Source organism: Lampetra planeri, chromosome 58 (genome assembly GCF_965212315.1).
Source record: "Lampetra planeri chromosome 58, kcLamPlan1.2.h2, whole genome shotgun sequence".
Lineage (NCBI taxonomy): Eukaryota > Metazoa > Chordata > Hyperoartia > Petromyzontiformes > Petromyzontidae > Lampetra > Lampetra planeri.
The window spans coordinates 437,334-451,222 of NC_136164.1; the positions used below are offsets into that span (position 1 = coordinate 437,334).

A 13,889-nucleotide genomic window follows, 5' to 3' on the forward strand; every position below is an offset into this window, starting at 1 on the left:
CGCATCGCCTTAGGAGGCATCCAAGCTGCCTGATTTTTCCCTTTTCTAACTCTTTGAGGGCTGTTTGTTGCTGGCTGTGACTTTTTTTTGGCCTTTGGGCCTGTGCTCAAACGTGAAGTTCATGGGGAAAAGTAACCACGGTGGTAGTTGCCAAAGGAGAGTGGTAAGGAGGCGACTGACCCCCGGTGAGCGGGTGGCTGGAGGGAATCCGGTGAATGCTGGATCATCAATGACCGTGACTGAATTATATCGGTGAATTCTATCCCGTGCAGCGAGGTAGGAAACTGGGTGCTCCACATCAGATATGAACCTCATGGCGGGATACATTTTTACTCAAAACTTTCGTGACTGCAGGAATTCATATTCTATGGTTCTTTCGGTAAAGTCACGTAGATAGAAAAATTAACAATTAAATAATAAAAATAAAGTGAATAAAAATATCACGACTTTTCGATCGCAACACAAGCGGTCGTCATCAGAAACAGGGAGGATGTGTTCCCTGTTCCTGATGACGACCGCTTGATGTGGTCGTCAGTTTACCTGCTTCTACAGATGATGATGATGCTCAGATCGAATATGCCATCTGATGCAGATTGTGATAAAATTTCTCTGTTTAGTCAGCCTGAATTGAATGATCTTGTAAGAGATTTGTATTTACCAAAGCAGTCTGCTGAATTGTTGGCTTCCAGGCTGCAAAAGAAATGACTACTCAGACCTAGCACTAGTGTCTCCTTTTATCGTAACAGAGAAGCAGCACTGCGAAAGTACTTCCATTCAGATGGTAAACTTGTTTATTGTAATGATGTTGAATGGCTTCTTCTCAATATGGGACTGCCTGCATATGATTCAAGTGAATGGAGACTTTTTATTGACAGTAGTAAACGGAGTTTGAAATGTGTGTTACTTAACAACAGAAATATATATGGTTCAATCCCAATAGGACACTGTAAAAATGAATGAAGAGTATGCCAACATCAAGATTGTTCTGGATAGATTGGAATACCATGTTCATGGATGGCTAGTTTGTGTTGATTTTAAAATGGTTAATTTTCTGCTGGGTCAGCAAGGAGGTCACACCAAATACCCTTGTTTCCTGTGCTACTGGGACAGTAGGGCTACATTAGAACACTGGGTTAAAGAGAAATGGCCACCAAGAATCAGTTTGACGCCTGGTGACAAGAACATCAAGAATGAGCCTCTGGTTGATAGGAATAAAATTGTATTTCCCCCACTGCACATAAAACTTGGGTTAATCAAGCAATTTGTCAAAGCTCTTGATCACACTGGAGACTGCTTCAGCTATATATGTTCAACCTTTTCAAGTCTCAGTGCCGAGAAGAAAAAGGCAGGAATATTTGATGGCCCTCAAATAAGAACACTCATCAGGGATCCACACTTTGTTACAACAATGACTGCGGCAGAGGCTAGAGCTTGGAATGCATTCTCTGATGTGGTGCGGAATTTCCTTGGGAACAGGAAAGCGGACAACTATCGAGAGATTGTGGTGGAGCTGCTCTTGAGTTTCCAAGCAAGGTTCACTACTTACATAGTCACTTGGCCCAGTTTCCAGAGAACATGGGTCACGTGAGCGAAGAGCAAGGTGAACGCTTTCATCAAGACATTAAAGTTATGGAAGAACGTTACCAAGGCCGATGGGACTCAAACATGATGGCAGATTACTGCTGGTCCTTGATGAGAGACATTCCACAAGCTGTACATCGGAGATCGTCAAAGAGGTCGTTTATGCAGATGTAACATCACTATTGTGAATGACCTTTTTGTACATATTTTTCTTATCTTCACAATTCAATTCTTACATGGTAATATGCATTCACTCACATTGATATGCAGTCATTCTCACAACTTTGTGCTATGACTCATTAAATGTTTGTTTCATTATTATTGTATATTGTATCTTATCTTATTATTGTATGGATGTCTATTTAGCTATTCGTATACGAGCATAAATTTGCTATTTTTATTGAAAATACAATATTTGATATCTCAAAAACATGATGTGATAGACAAAAACGGATGCCAGATTTGGAATCAGCACCCCAAAATTACCTTAAAACCGTTGGAATACCTTATGCCAGAAAAAGTGTGTTGACCAGTGTAATACTTCTAGATTTGAAGCTTTCGTGACTGCAAGGATTCATATTCTTAGGTTTTTTCGGTAAAGTCACGTAGGTAAAAAATTAAAATTAATAAAAGTAAAATAAAAATAAAATTTAAATCACGACGTTTTGGAGGCAACACAAGCTTCCGTCTTTAGGTGGAACCGTCACAGCACGATAGCTGTATCAAGTGAGAGAAATTCCAAGAAAACAGTCCTTGTATATATACTGGTTGAGGGTGGGAGGAGCCAAGGTAGGCCCTGAATATTATTTTTGTGAGGTTCGGTGCGGCTGAAGCACGCTGTTAGGAATGACCCTTTGTTGTGTAAACTTGGTGCGGATGATGTAAAGGTGCGTGTAAAAGGGACTGAGCCTTTTTTTATGTAGAGGTGATGCGGCTGAAGGTTTGTACACGAGGCCATCCAAATACACAAACACAGACATAATTTCAACCGTGATGATGGGTACAAAGTTAGTAATCATTGGAAAGATGTTATTAACCATGCAAAAAAGATTTAACCACACATATTTGGAGCATTCCTGGCAGCGATTTCAGCCGCACCACCTCTACATAACAATAGGCTCAGTCAACCATTCTACACAACAAAGACTCATTTCCTGGCAGCGATTTCAGCCGCATCACCTCTACATAACAAAAGGCTCAGTCCCTTTTACACGCACCTTTACATCATCCGCACCAAGTTTACACAACAAAGGCTCATTCCTAACAGCGTGCTTCAGCCGCACCGAACCTCACAAAAATAATATTCAGGGCCTACCTTGGCTCCTCCCACCCTCAACCAGTATATATACAAGGACTGTTTTCTTGGAATTTCTCTCACTTGATACAGCTATCGTGCTGTGACGGTTCCACCTGAAGACGGAACCTTGTGTTGCCTCCGAAACGTCGTGATTTTTATTTTATTTTTATTTTACTTTTATTAAGTGTAATACTTCTCTTGCCCGTATGCATCTGTGCAGATAGGTTTTTTTTAGCAGTTAAGCCAAAGTCCCCACATACCGCTCGTATCAAAGTGGATAAGAGCGGCGACCCACTACTATGTAGAGTAATATTGGTATAAACGCTTGTTACAATATGAACAGCGCATTGAAAACGCGTACTATTTTACGTACTGTTGACAAAGTGTGTTCACAAATCCACACTGAGCAACACGATGATTGACAGAGGGGTGTAAATTATTTTGTCGATAGTGTATTTAAATAGAGGTACTGCAGGTAAGTAGTTTTCAGTTTTAAAGGCATAGTTTAACAAGACAACACTTGCCACCGTCCTTCAAACCCATTGGTAAAAAAGAGCAAAGTTTTTGTTTACATTATAATATGTTTATGCGAGAGCTGGGGGCATATGGGACCCCGGGGTGCTGCCAATCTGCCATAAGGTTCACATGACAAACATGCATTCCAATGTCAACCGAATGTGTTTTGTATGGCAGTAATAATTGTTGAAGTTAAATTCGCTTTGGTAGTGAGAAGGGAAAAAAATTGCTTCATCAAGGGGCCCTTAAGCCAGTTTAATAACACAGCCATTCCATGACAGCTCAGCTGGGATTGCGATGCCAAGCAGATTAATCGGTTTTTACTATGGATATGAATATTATATTTACATATGCGATGTGCGCTCATAGCGTGATTACGTAACGACTGCAATGTGTGCGTGCGCGTGCATATGTCCAGATCTAAGTAAGGCTCAATGTTGGGCCCAAAGCTGCCAGCGCTATGCCTGCTATCCCACACCAAGTGAATGCAGCGGGTCAGCCGACATGTGGCTTAGCAGTTTGACTCAAGTAGCCAATGGCTAAAATTACTCTGCCCTGCTCCTCCCTGGAGCTGCTGTTCACAGTATAACTCGGCAGACAATAAAACCGTTCTTCTCATATCTGTCGCTCCGCGTGAAAAGTGAAAGTATTTTTTTTATTACATATACATGCGCCACATAACCTTTTTGGAAGTGCATCATTTCAGCAGTGTTGATTAAAAACAAGCAGGATCTGCAACGGTTTTGACACTCTAAACTAATAATACAGGTTTTTGTGGTTAGATCGTGTAAATATATGTGTAACTTAACCTGCCACCACCCTACACAGCCAAATTAGTAAGGTTTTTCACGTAAACCGTACATGCCAATTCGTAAAAAAATGTGTGTTGGAGAGCAAAGCCACAACATTTGCAATCTGAGTACGACGTTTTGCCACTATTTATAACTAGCTTCATCAGGCGACAGCCAGATTTGTGGAGAAATCCTGTTTTGTTCCTTAGAGGGGTAGATATGATGGAATCAATTGTGAGCACTTCCTGAGCGAAGTGGGGGGGGATTAATTAATGCATATGAATGACAATCGGTATCGATTGCTGGTTGGGTTATTTATATGGTAATCAACGTACATTATGCATGCACATTATGCAATCCCATTATTCTTGTACCTCCTGTCATTTGTGTGTACTCCCTATTGAAGTATGGTGACCTGTATAGGCATGCATTTAAACAATGTATTATTTCATGATTAACTTGAAAACAGCACTACATCTGTAGCTATCTGAATGGTTAAAATTATTTTTTATTTCTCTCAATTTAGATAAACAGTCATACCTCGGTATACGACCGCTTTGGAATACGTCAAATTTGGTATACGTCGTGTTTTGACGAGAGAAAAAATTCTTTGGGATACGACGTCTTGCTTGGTATACGACGCGCTTGCTAGAACTTGTATGGGTCGGGATGAGTCACCGCGTACTCACGTATACCCCATTCACGACAGAAACAAAGCGCCGCTCCTCAGTCTGCCTGTACAGTAGATCTCGTTCAGTGCACAACACTTGCTATAACTCTCTGTCAGAGGTGGGACAAAGTCATTGTTATGCAAGTCCAAGTCGAGTCGCAAGTCATCAAATTCATGACTCGAGTCTGACTCGAGTCCAAGTCACATGACTCGAGTCCACACCTCTGCTCTCTGTGACAATATTACACTTCAGAAAATTCTTAGAAGGCAAAAACAAACTTCAACGGACAGGTTTTTAGTAAAACTCAAACCTGGTGAGCCTCAACTAGGTCCAAGTCAAGAAAAAAGACAGAAAAGAGAAAAACCCCATAATTTTAGCTTCCTGAAGTTTTAATGGAAGGGGACTCTCCTTCCAAAAAATAACATCTCCTCCTCCCTTTCCTCACCACCATCCTCGTAGGCTATCAATTCCTCTCAGCAAGGTAAAGTGATGTTAAATTGTATTTTGATTTCAATTTATTTTTTATTTATTTAAGCATTTATTTTAATTTATGTATGCATTTTAGTAATAAGTAGTGTCCAAATTATTTTATACAACCCCATTAATGTATATGCCATATAAAATATAACTTCGTATCCTCTGGAACGGATTATTTCCTTTCCTTACGATATTTTAATAGTTTTAATTACTTGGTCAGTTTCAACACTCGTGTTATTTGATTTGGTTTTGGCATTCAGTGCCCTGTTGATTTGTGCATCATTGTAACCATTCAACTGCAGTGCTTCTTTAACGTGTTTAATTTCACTTCTCAGACTTTCACCATCTGACACTTTCTTAGCCCGATGTAGGAGCATCTTGATGAGAGAGGATGTCTGTGCGGGGTGATGGTGTGGCTGCATTCAGATATGCGTCAGTGTGCGTTTTCTTTCGGTAAACGTTGTGTGTTATTTTACCATTTCGACTGCGCCCAAGCAGAATATCCAGAAATGGCTGTCGGGTGGTGGGTTTAACGACACATTTATATATGTTTATGTGAAGTAACCCAAAAAAACCTGTATTACGGATCATATTGGTTACGAAAGCCTACGTGTTAAACTGTAAACTATTTTTTTTATTTTACCAGTTAAGTGCAACTGAGCTGCATAGCTATTTTTGAGAAGCGATCTGGCCACTGTTGATAAGCCGAATGAAGTGGCGTATTACGTGGAAATGTATTGCAGCCAAATACTCTACACAGCATGTTTCTAAATGTGGAGACTCAGAGAAAAATCCATGCAACCATGGGCAGAACATGCAAACTCCAAATATACGGGCTTCAGGGTCGGTGCTCTTCCCAATCTGGGTGAGATTACAGGATGGTGATAGTGGTATCCCTAAAGGGGTAATGGCACGAGTTGGCAGGAAGGTACACTGTTGAGGTCTTTGGTTGATGGGTAGGTAGTTGTTGGCAATAAAATGCGTATACTCCCTTGCAGTTTGTATGTTGCTGCGGCTATTTGGTGGCAGAATGTGCGCCCAGAACAGGGACCCAGGGGACTGGTGTCATTTCAGTGTCCCCAGTTATGACGCGCAGTGTTGTTTAATTGTGCGTCCAGCAGTTATGTACCAGAGCTCCCGGACCAGGCTGGAGTGCAATACTCTGGCACCGAGCAGATCAGTGAGAGGGGCGGCAGTTGGCAGAACATCAGGCACATCAACTTATTCCAGCAAGTTTCTGTAGCAGGGCGATTCCTTTTTTTTTTTGCACATCAGTTTTATGTGGGGCTTAAAAGTCAGGCTTATATCCATGATAACATCCCTAGGTATCCTCGCGTGGGGTCATCGCGCACTGGGCTACGACAGAACGATACATCAAGGACACATCACTAGTGCAATAATCGATTTGCATGTTTCTGTAACTTAGTGTCAAGGTGAAATTTTAAAGCTTAAGTTTCGAAACCAATTTTCATTCCAGGACATATTTTAATTTAACATTGATTTATGTTCGTGGAGTGCTTTTTTATACGTAATGCAGCTTTTTACATTTGCTTCATTTCTGTACGTGATTGTTGTTTCTGTCATTATGGTGATCCAGGTCACAATGCACATGGAAGTCCCCTTGCCTTAGGATATCTTAAAGAGAAGCAAGACACATTTGAAACTTAAAGAGAACATTGGACAGTCTATTTTTTTTACTAGGTAAGGTCCATTGAGCTGTATTGCTCACAAATTATATCGCAACTAAGTGGCTTATCATGAGGAAATGTATAGCAGTCAAATACTCTAAACGCACGTTTCTAAATGTGGAGGGAAAACCCGGAGGACCCGGAGAAAAATCAACACGACCACGGGGAGAGAGAGATACGCAAACTAGAAATATACAGCAGCAAGGCGTCTGGGTCGGGCGAGGTCGTTAACATCTCGTCCCGTCGACCAGGGATATGAACCATCCAGACCAGGGGTCGGAAAACAAAACGAGACTTTTTTTAATTCGGTAAAAACCTCATGTTTCACGAGCCGCAGTGCATGTGCATACGAGATGGTCCCTCATGAGCTGCATGAGGCTCCGAAGCTGCAGGATTTCCAGAGTCCATGGACCGGCCACCAAAATAAGAGCAATTTTTCGAATTTCAATAGCTGTATGTTTCCGACCCTGGTCAACAAGAGTATATAAACATTTAAATGTGAGGAAAGTCCTGAACGATTTTCATTTTGGTATTTAAAACCTGCAGCTTCCAGCGCCACCTATTGGTGGTGCGCGTGGCTTCTACTTAGGCCTCGGCAAGGTAAGGTAAATTACCCTTTATACCGGGTAAAAGGGTAAAGGTGTCGACATGCCAAGGGGTAAGGTAAAGGGTAGGGTAACGGTAGCTTGGAAGAATTACCCGGTAGGGTAAAGATAGCGCGAAGTTAAATTTCGATTAAAAGCTTTCGTGACTGCAGGGATTCATCTTTTTGATTCTGTCGGTAAAGTCACGTAGAAGGGAAGTAATAAAATAATAAAAATAAAACATAATAAAATAATTCTCACGAAATTTCGGCCACAACGCAAGCAGCCGTCCTCAGGTGAAGAATGAAACACCACCAAGCTTGGAACGTATATTTAAGCTGGGTTGGAGGGGGAAGAAGAGCGCCTTGACAAAATAATTTGCATATCAAGAGGAATTTAGCATTTTAACACGTAGGCTTTCGCGACCAATATTGTTCATAATCAACGATTTTTGGGTTTAGATCGCGTTATTTATAAATGTGTCGTAACCCTCCACCACCCGACACGGCCAATCAGTAAAAAAAGTGTCACGTTGACAAAAGACAAATAGTTCACTGCTTTAGCCCACCGGTGTGTTGAAGCGTGGAACCACAACATTTACAATTTGAGTACGACGTTTCGCTGGTAATTGCATCCAGCATCATCGGTTCACGCTTCAACACACCGGTGGGCTAAAGTAGTGAACTATTTGTCTTTTGTCAACGTGACACTTTTTTTTACTGATTGGCCGTGTCGGGTGGTGGAGGGTTACGACACATTTATAAATAACGCGATCTAAACCCAAAAATCGTTGATTATGAAGGAATTTAGCATATTTATGGGAAATGCGTAGGAGGTGGGCGGGGGGGGTTTCAAAGTCATATTATGCCCGTGCATTATGCAGGATTAGCAGGGGATGGAGGTAGCATTAACAAAGGGAAGGAATGTTAATAGTATGTAGCTGCAGTTACTAAACAACCACGTAAAAAACTAAAGTATAAACTACATAGTATCATCAGTATACTAAATATACTCTCCAATAGGCTGAGCTACTAACAGTAAGTAATACATTACAATTCTATGTCGCAAAAAATATAATATGCTTCCAGCTAAACTTTTTTCTCTTACATAACATGGGTCTACCCTGTACTATATACTACCATAGACAAACCCAACATTAAATTATATACTGTATTACTATACACCACTCTATACCTTCGACTATAATATTACCCTAAGTATTATTCTACCCACTCTACTGTATACCACACTGCTGTATATTCACTATACAATTACGATACTGTATATTACCTTATACATTGTATTAAACATTACAATTCTATACAATTTATACAATCTGCTATACACTATACCATTGACCGTCGCGTGAAAGATACTAAGAGGAAGGAGACTTGCAGCGGAGCAAAGAATCCATTCCCTGTGGAGAATACAAGATATAGAGTCAATGCCAGTGAGTGGACTGCAGTCTGAAAGTCACCGTAAACGTGAACACAATCAGTTAAGATCCGAAATGGTTTATTACGTCCTTCCAATGATTGCTGAGCCAGAATCCATCTTATCGGTTGAAATTGTCTCTGTGTTTGTATATGTGGATCGCCTCATGAACGAATCTCTCATGGTAGCCAGATGGCTTGCAGAGAACCTATGGTCTTGGAGAAGTCAATGTCATGTGAGCCCACTGAATTGTAACAGTGATCTGCCACGGCTGAGGTGTTTGTCCTACCGTGTTTCAGGTCTGCTTTATGTTCACGGATGCGGTCCGAGACATGTCGTTTGATTTCTCCAATGTAACTGCTACCACTTAGTTTGTAGATGCCAGGGTACTGTATGTCTGGAACCAATTTTTTACCTACGTGACTTTACTGAAAAAACCTAAGAATATGAATCCTTGCAGTCACGAAAGCTTCAAATCTGGAACCAGATCTTTTACAGACGGGACCAGATCACGGATTTTATGTACTGTGTTGAATCGGACCTGGATCTTGTGTTTAATCAGGATTTTGGAGATCTTTTTTGTGACCCCAGAAATGTAGGGTAAGGTGATGGTTTTGAAAGGCTCCTCAACAGGATCCTTCTTGATGGTTGGAGTGATGGCTTTGCGGATTGTGTAGTTGGCGTAACCATTAGCCTTATGAGCTTGGCGTACGTGTTTGAGTTCACTGGTAATGTGATGCATTGGGCTCTATGGTATAGAGCCCAATGCATCTCCGACCATAGAGCCCAATGCATCTCCGACCAGGAACATATTACCAGTGAACGTCAGTTGAGCATGGACTAGGCCTCGGCAAAGGTAAGGTAAAAGTTAAGAGGTGAAAACAACGAGCCTACCTTTACCCTATATTTTACCTTACCACAATACAATCACTCTACCCTACCTTTTACCCTTTAGCAGGTAAGGTAAAAGGTAAAAAGCAACGAGCTTACCTTTACCCTACCTTTTACCCTTACCCCATACAAATTACCCGATTACAGGGTAATTACTAGGGTACTACTACACATGAACAAGGTTAATAACGGTAAATGCTGGGTAGAGCGCTTTAATCATATAGAATACTCTCGATGATTCCAATTTTACACGCTTTCCTTTAACTCACTCTGTTGTTGTCGTTATTGTTGTTGTATCCTCAAATCTTGAAACTCAATTTTTACCCACTTCCTAATGTGGTATCGACTGCTAACTTGGTATACTTAGGTCATACTGATGACAATACTATATTCTATCATAAAAAATATATATGTTTTTAAACATAATTTTTTGTTATGTTTCGGCTTGGGTCTAATTGTTCACGCTCAACTGACGTTGGTTGTAATTGGCCACGGTCCCTGACGTTGTGGCAAGCTTCGGGGCCACTTCCTGGAGTCGTGGAGTTCTGCCATTACTAGTACATTTTATAAAAGCGTGTTTTTAATAAAGTTTGTTTTAATATTACTTATTAAATGGAGGCCACGGACTGCGCCACAGAGCTTTTAGCGGTAAACAAGGTACTGTATTTACCGGGTAATACTTCGCGCTACCTTTACCCTACCGGGTAATTCTTCCGAGCTACCTTTACCCTATATTAGGAAGTGGGTTAAAATTGAGTTACAAGATTTGAGGATACGACAGCGATGACAACGACAACAATAACGACGACAGAGTGAGTTCAAAGAAAGCGTGTAAAATTGAAATCATCGAGAGTATTCTATATGAATAAAGCGCTCTACCTAGCACTTACCGCTATAAACCTTTTTCATGTCGTAGTACAGTACTCCAGTAATTACCCTGTAATCGGGTAATTTGTATGGGGTAAGGGTAAAAGGTAGGGTAAAAGGTAGCCTCGTTCCTTTTTACCTTTTACCTTACCTGCTAAAGGGTAAAAGGTAAGGGCAGAGTGATTGTATTGTGGTAAGGTAAAAGGCAGAGGTGGGACAAAGTCATTGTTATGCAAGTCCAAGTCGAGTCGCAAGTCATCAAATTCATGACTCGAGTCTGACTCGAGTCCAAGTCACATGACTCGAGTCCACATCTCATAGGTGGGACAAAGTCATTGTTATGCAAGTCCAAGTCGAGTCGCAAGTCATCAAATTCATGACTCGAGTCTGACTCGAGTCCAAGTCACATGACTCGAGTCCACACCTCTGGTAAAAGGTAGGGTAAAGGTAGGCTCGTTTTTACCTTTTAACTTTTACCTTACCTTGCCGAGGCCTACTTCTAATCCAGTACTTCTTGCGTAGAGCAAGTGACTTGCACTGCTAGGATGTGTGCTTTCATAACCCGGTGGTGATGTTTTACATAGCACATCGGGTACCAATTTGAGGCCGAGTCGACATGGGCGAGGCCCGGAACCGGTGCAGATCAATCGTCACTGGGTGTTGGGCCGTCAGCGGGAATCGAACTCCGGTCGCCGGGTTCGGGGCGAAGCGCCGCTAACCGTTGCACCACCGCTCCCCACCAACAATTCCACCATCCTGGTTGTGGGTCGACTTAGTTTGTCATTCCTCCCGAGGTTGGTACGCCAAGGAGTTGTACCAATGCCAAAAGTGGCAGAGGCCCCTGGATGAACAAGTTCCCCGTCACACAGTAATGTGGGGAGGGGGGGGAGATGGCCACCAACTTGACTCGCTCGCGCAGTAAAACAACGAGCGCCAAAGTGAAACTCGCTCACCCCCCCCCCATGCAAGATGGCGCCGCCGTTCGCACTCACCACGCCGCCACCGTGATGTCACGCGTACTGCTCTGCCGCCGCTCACCTCTGGGATTGTAACGAGCAGCGCGGCGTCGTCATCATCATCCTCTTCGTCCGCAAAGTAAAACCTCTTCAACCTTGTCCGCCCTGCAGCATTCTCCTCCTCTCCTCCCTCCTCCACGACTTCCATGCGCTCTCAACGCTGAGCGGCCATCTTACCCCCACGTAAGATGGCGCGGGGCCGTCTGCAAGTGACGTCACCAAAGGCAAAGATTCCCCCAACTTCACATAATGTTGGGGCAAGTGCAGCTAGCGAGCATCTGTGAAGTGCCGGAACTGCACACGAGGGGTGGGCGGGATGGTAAGCAACCACGCCCGGCCGCCTTTCTCCCCCCCTAGTGACAATGTTTACACGCTCGTTTGAGGCTGAGTTGACCTTAGAGGGGGGGGGGGGGTCTAGGACCGGCTCTGCTCACAGTCACTGGGTGTTTGGTGGCCGTGGGCGGGAGTCGAACTCGGGCCTCCGCGCTAACCATTGCACCACCGCTCCCACCGCCTCAGACATTCACCCACGATACATTTAGAAACCTGAGCCTTTGACTATTTAGATGATTTTACTGCTGTGGATTTCCACGATAAGCCCCTTCGTTGAGCTATCGTTTGTGAGGAGAGTATATTGCATACCTAGCCCTGCTATTAAAAGTGGACCGAATAAAATACACATCCCTCCGTAGAAAAAATAAAAGTATATATCTTAAATCACCTACAATTTTGCTTTCGGAGATAATATTTTTCATCAGCGTTGGTTCAATGGAAGCACCAACCCTGACCCCTGCTGGATATGTGGAGTTCCCCTCCAGATTTAGAATCAACATCGCGGCGTTTAGAGTATTTGGCGACTACCGAATACATTCCACATGGGTAAGCCACTTCAGTTATATTCTTAGGTCACGTAGGTAAAAATTAAAATGAATAAAAGTAAAATAAAATAAATCACGACGTTTCGGAGGCAACAGAAGCTTCCGTCTTCAGGTGGAACCGTCACAGCACGATAGCTGTATCAAGTGAGAGAAATTCCGTGAAAACAGTCCTTGTATATATACTGGTTGAGGGTGGGAGGAGCCAAGGTAGGCCCTGGATATTATTATTGTGAAGTTCGGTGCGGCTGAAGCACGCTGTTAGGAATGCGCCTTTGTTGTGTAGACTGGTTGAACTCGGAGGTTCCAAGAGTTGTTAAGGTGCGGCTGATGTAAAGGTGCGTGTAAACGGGACAGAGCCTTTTGTTATGTAGAGGTGGTGCGGCTGAAACCGCTGCCAGGAATGAGTCTTTGTTGTGTAGACTGGTTGAAATGGGAGGTTCTAAGAGTTGTTAAGGTGCGGCTGCTGTGAATGGGACTGAGCCTTTGTTATGAAGATGAAACAGCACTTTGCTACGTTGCTGGGATTAATTCTAGATTTGCCAAATATGTGTGGTAAAACTTAAAGTAGGAAAACCAGTGTATGAAAAAAGAAGAAGAAACTATACGGTAACTGAAGAATAGTGCCTGTCAAATAAGATGGTCCAAATATGTGTAGTTAAATCTTTTTTGCATGGTTAATAACATCTTTCCAATGATTACTAAGTTTGTCCCCATCATCACGGTTGAAATTATGTCTGTGTTATCTTTTGTGGCCAGGACGCTTCTGAAAAAAAGCTTTATAGCTAAGTGGGCCTTACCTGATAACATAAAAAAATGCTTTGTTTAAAAGTAGTTTAGTTTTAGTTTAGTCTGATCGCTGGACACAACTTTAAACATTAGTTGTATTTGTATATGTTTTACGTGATTTGTTTACCATTCCTATAATTGGCACTCCTATCGTGTTTTTTTGTTCTGACCCGTCCTGTACTGAACATCTACATGAGCCAATGGTGTGCGAGCCATTTAATTATGTATTCACGTGTTTAACTGGGTGTGATATTAATTGTAACAGGTCCCTGCGGGGTGGGCTGGTAGGAACGAACAAATACGATATGAAGGGAGAGTTTGAGGGCTAGTTCTAGGCTTTAGGCCTAGCTGTAGGCTTATGGCCGCTGTGAGTTAATTTTTAATTTAAATGTTTTAATTAAAAACTATCTCA

At 42.3% G+C, this 13,889-nt stretch overlaps 1 protein-coding gene across 3 annotated transcripts in view; it reads right to left on the minus strand.

The window, feature by feature from the left end:
* The window catches only part of METTL23 (methyltransferase 23, arginine), a 95,139-nt gene extending 83,036 nt beyond the window's left edge, over positions 1-12,103 (minus strand). Inside the window, exon 1 of one of the 3 annotated variants that reach the window (XM_078618553.1) lies at positions 11,836-12,103. In XM_078618553.1, coding sequence (XP_078474679.1) covers positions 11,836-11,961 — 126 coding nt within the window. In that variant the 5' untranslated portion in view covers positions 11,962-12,103. Of the gene's footprint in view, positions 1-11,393; positions 11,663-11,835 lie in introns of those variants that run through there. The other 2 variants (XM_078618554.1, XM_078618556.1) reach the window with 2 other exon arrangements.
* Positions 12,104-13,889: the final 1,786 nt, after the last annotated feature.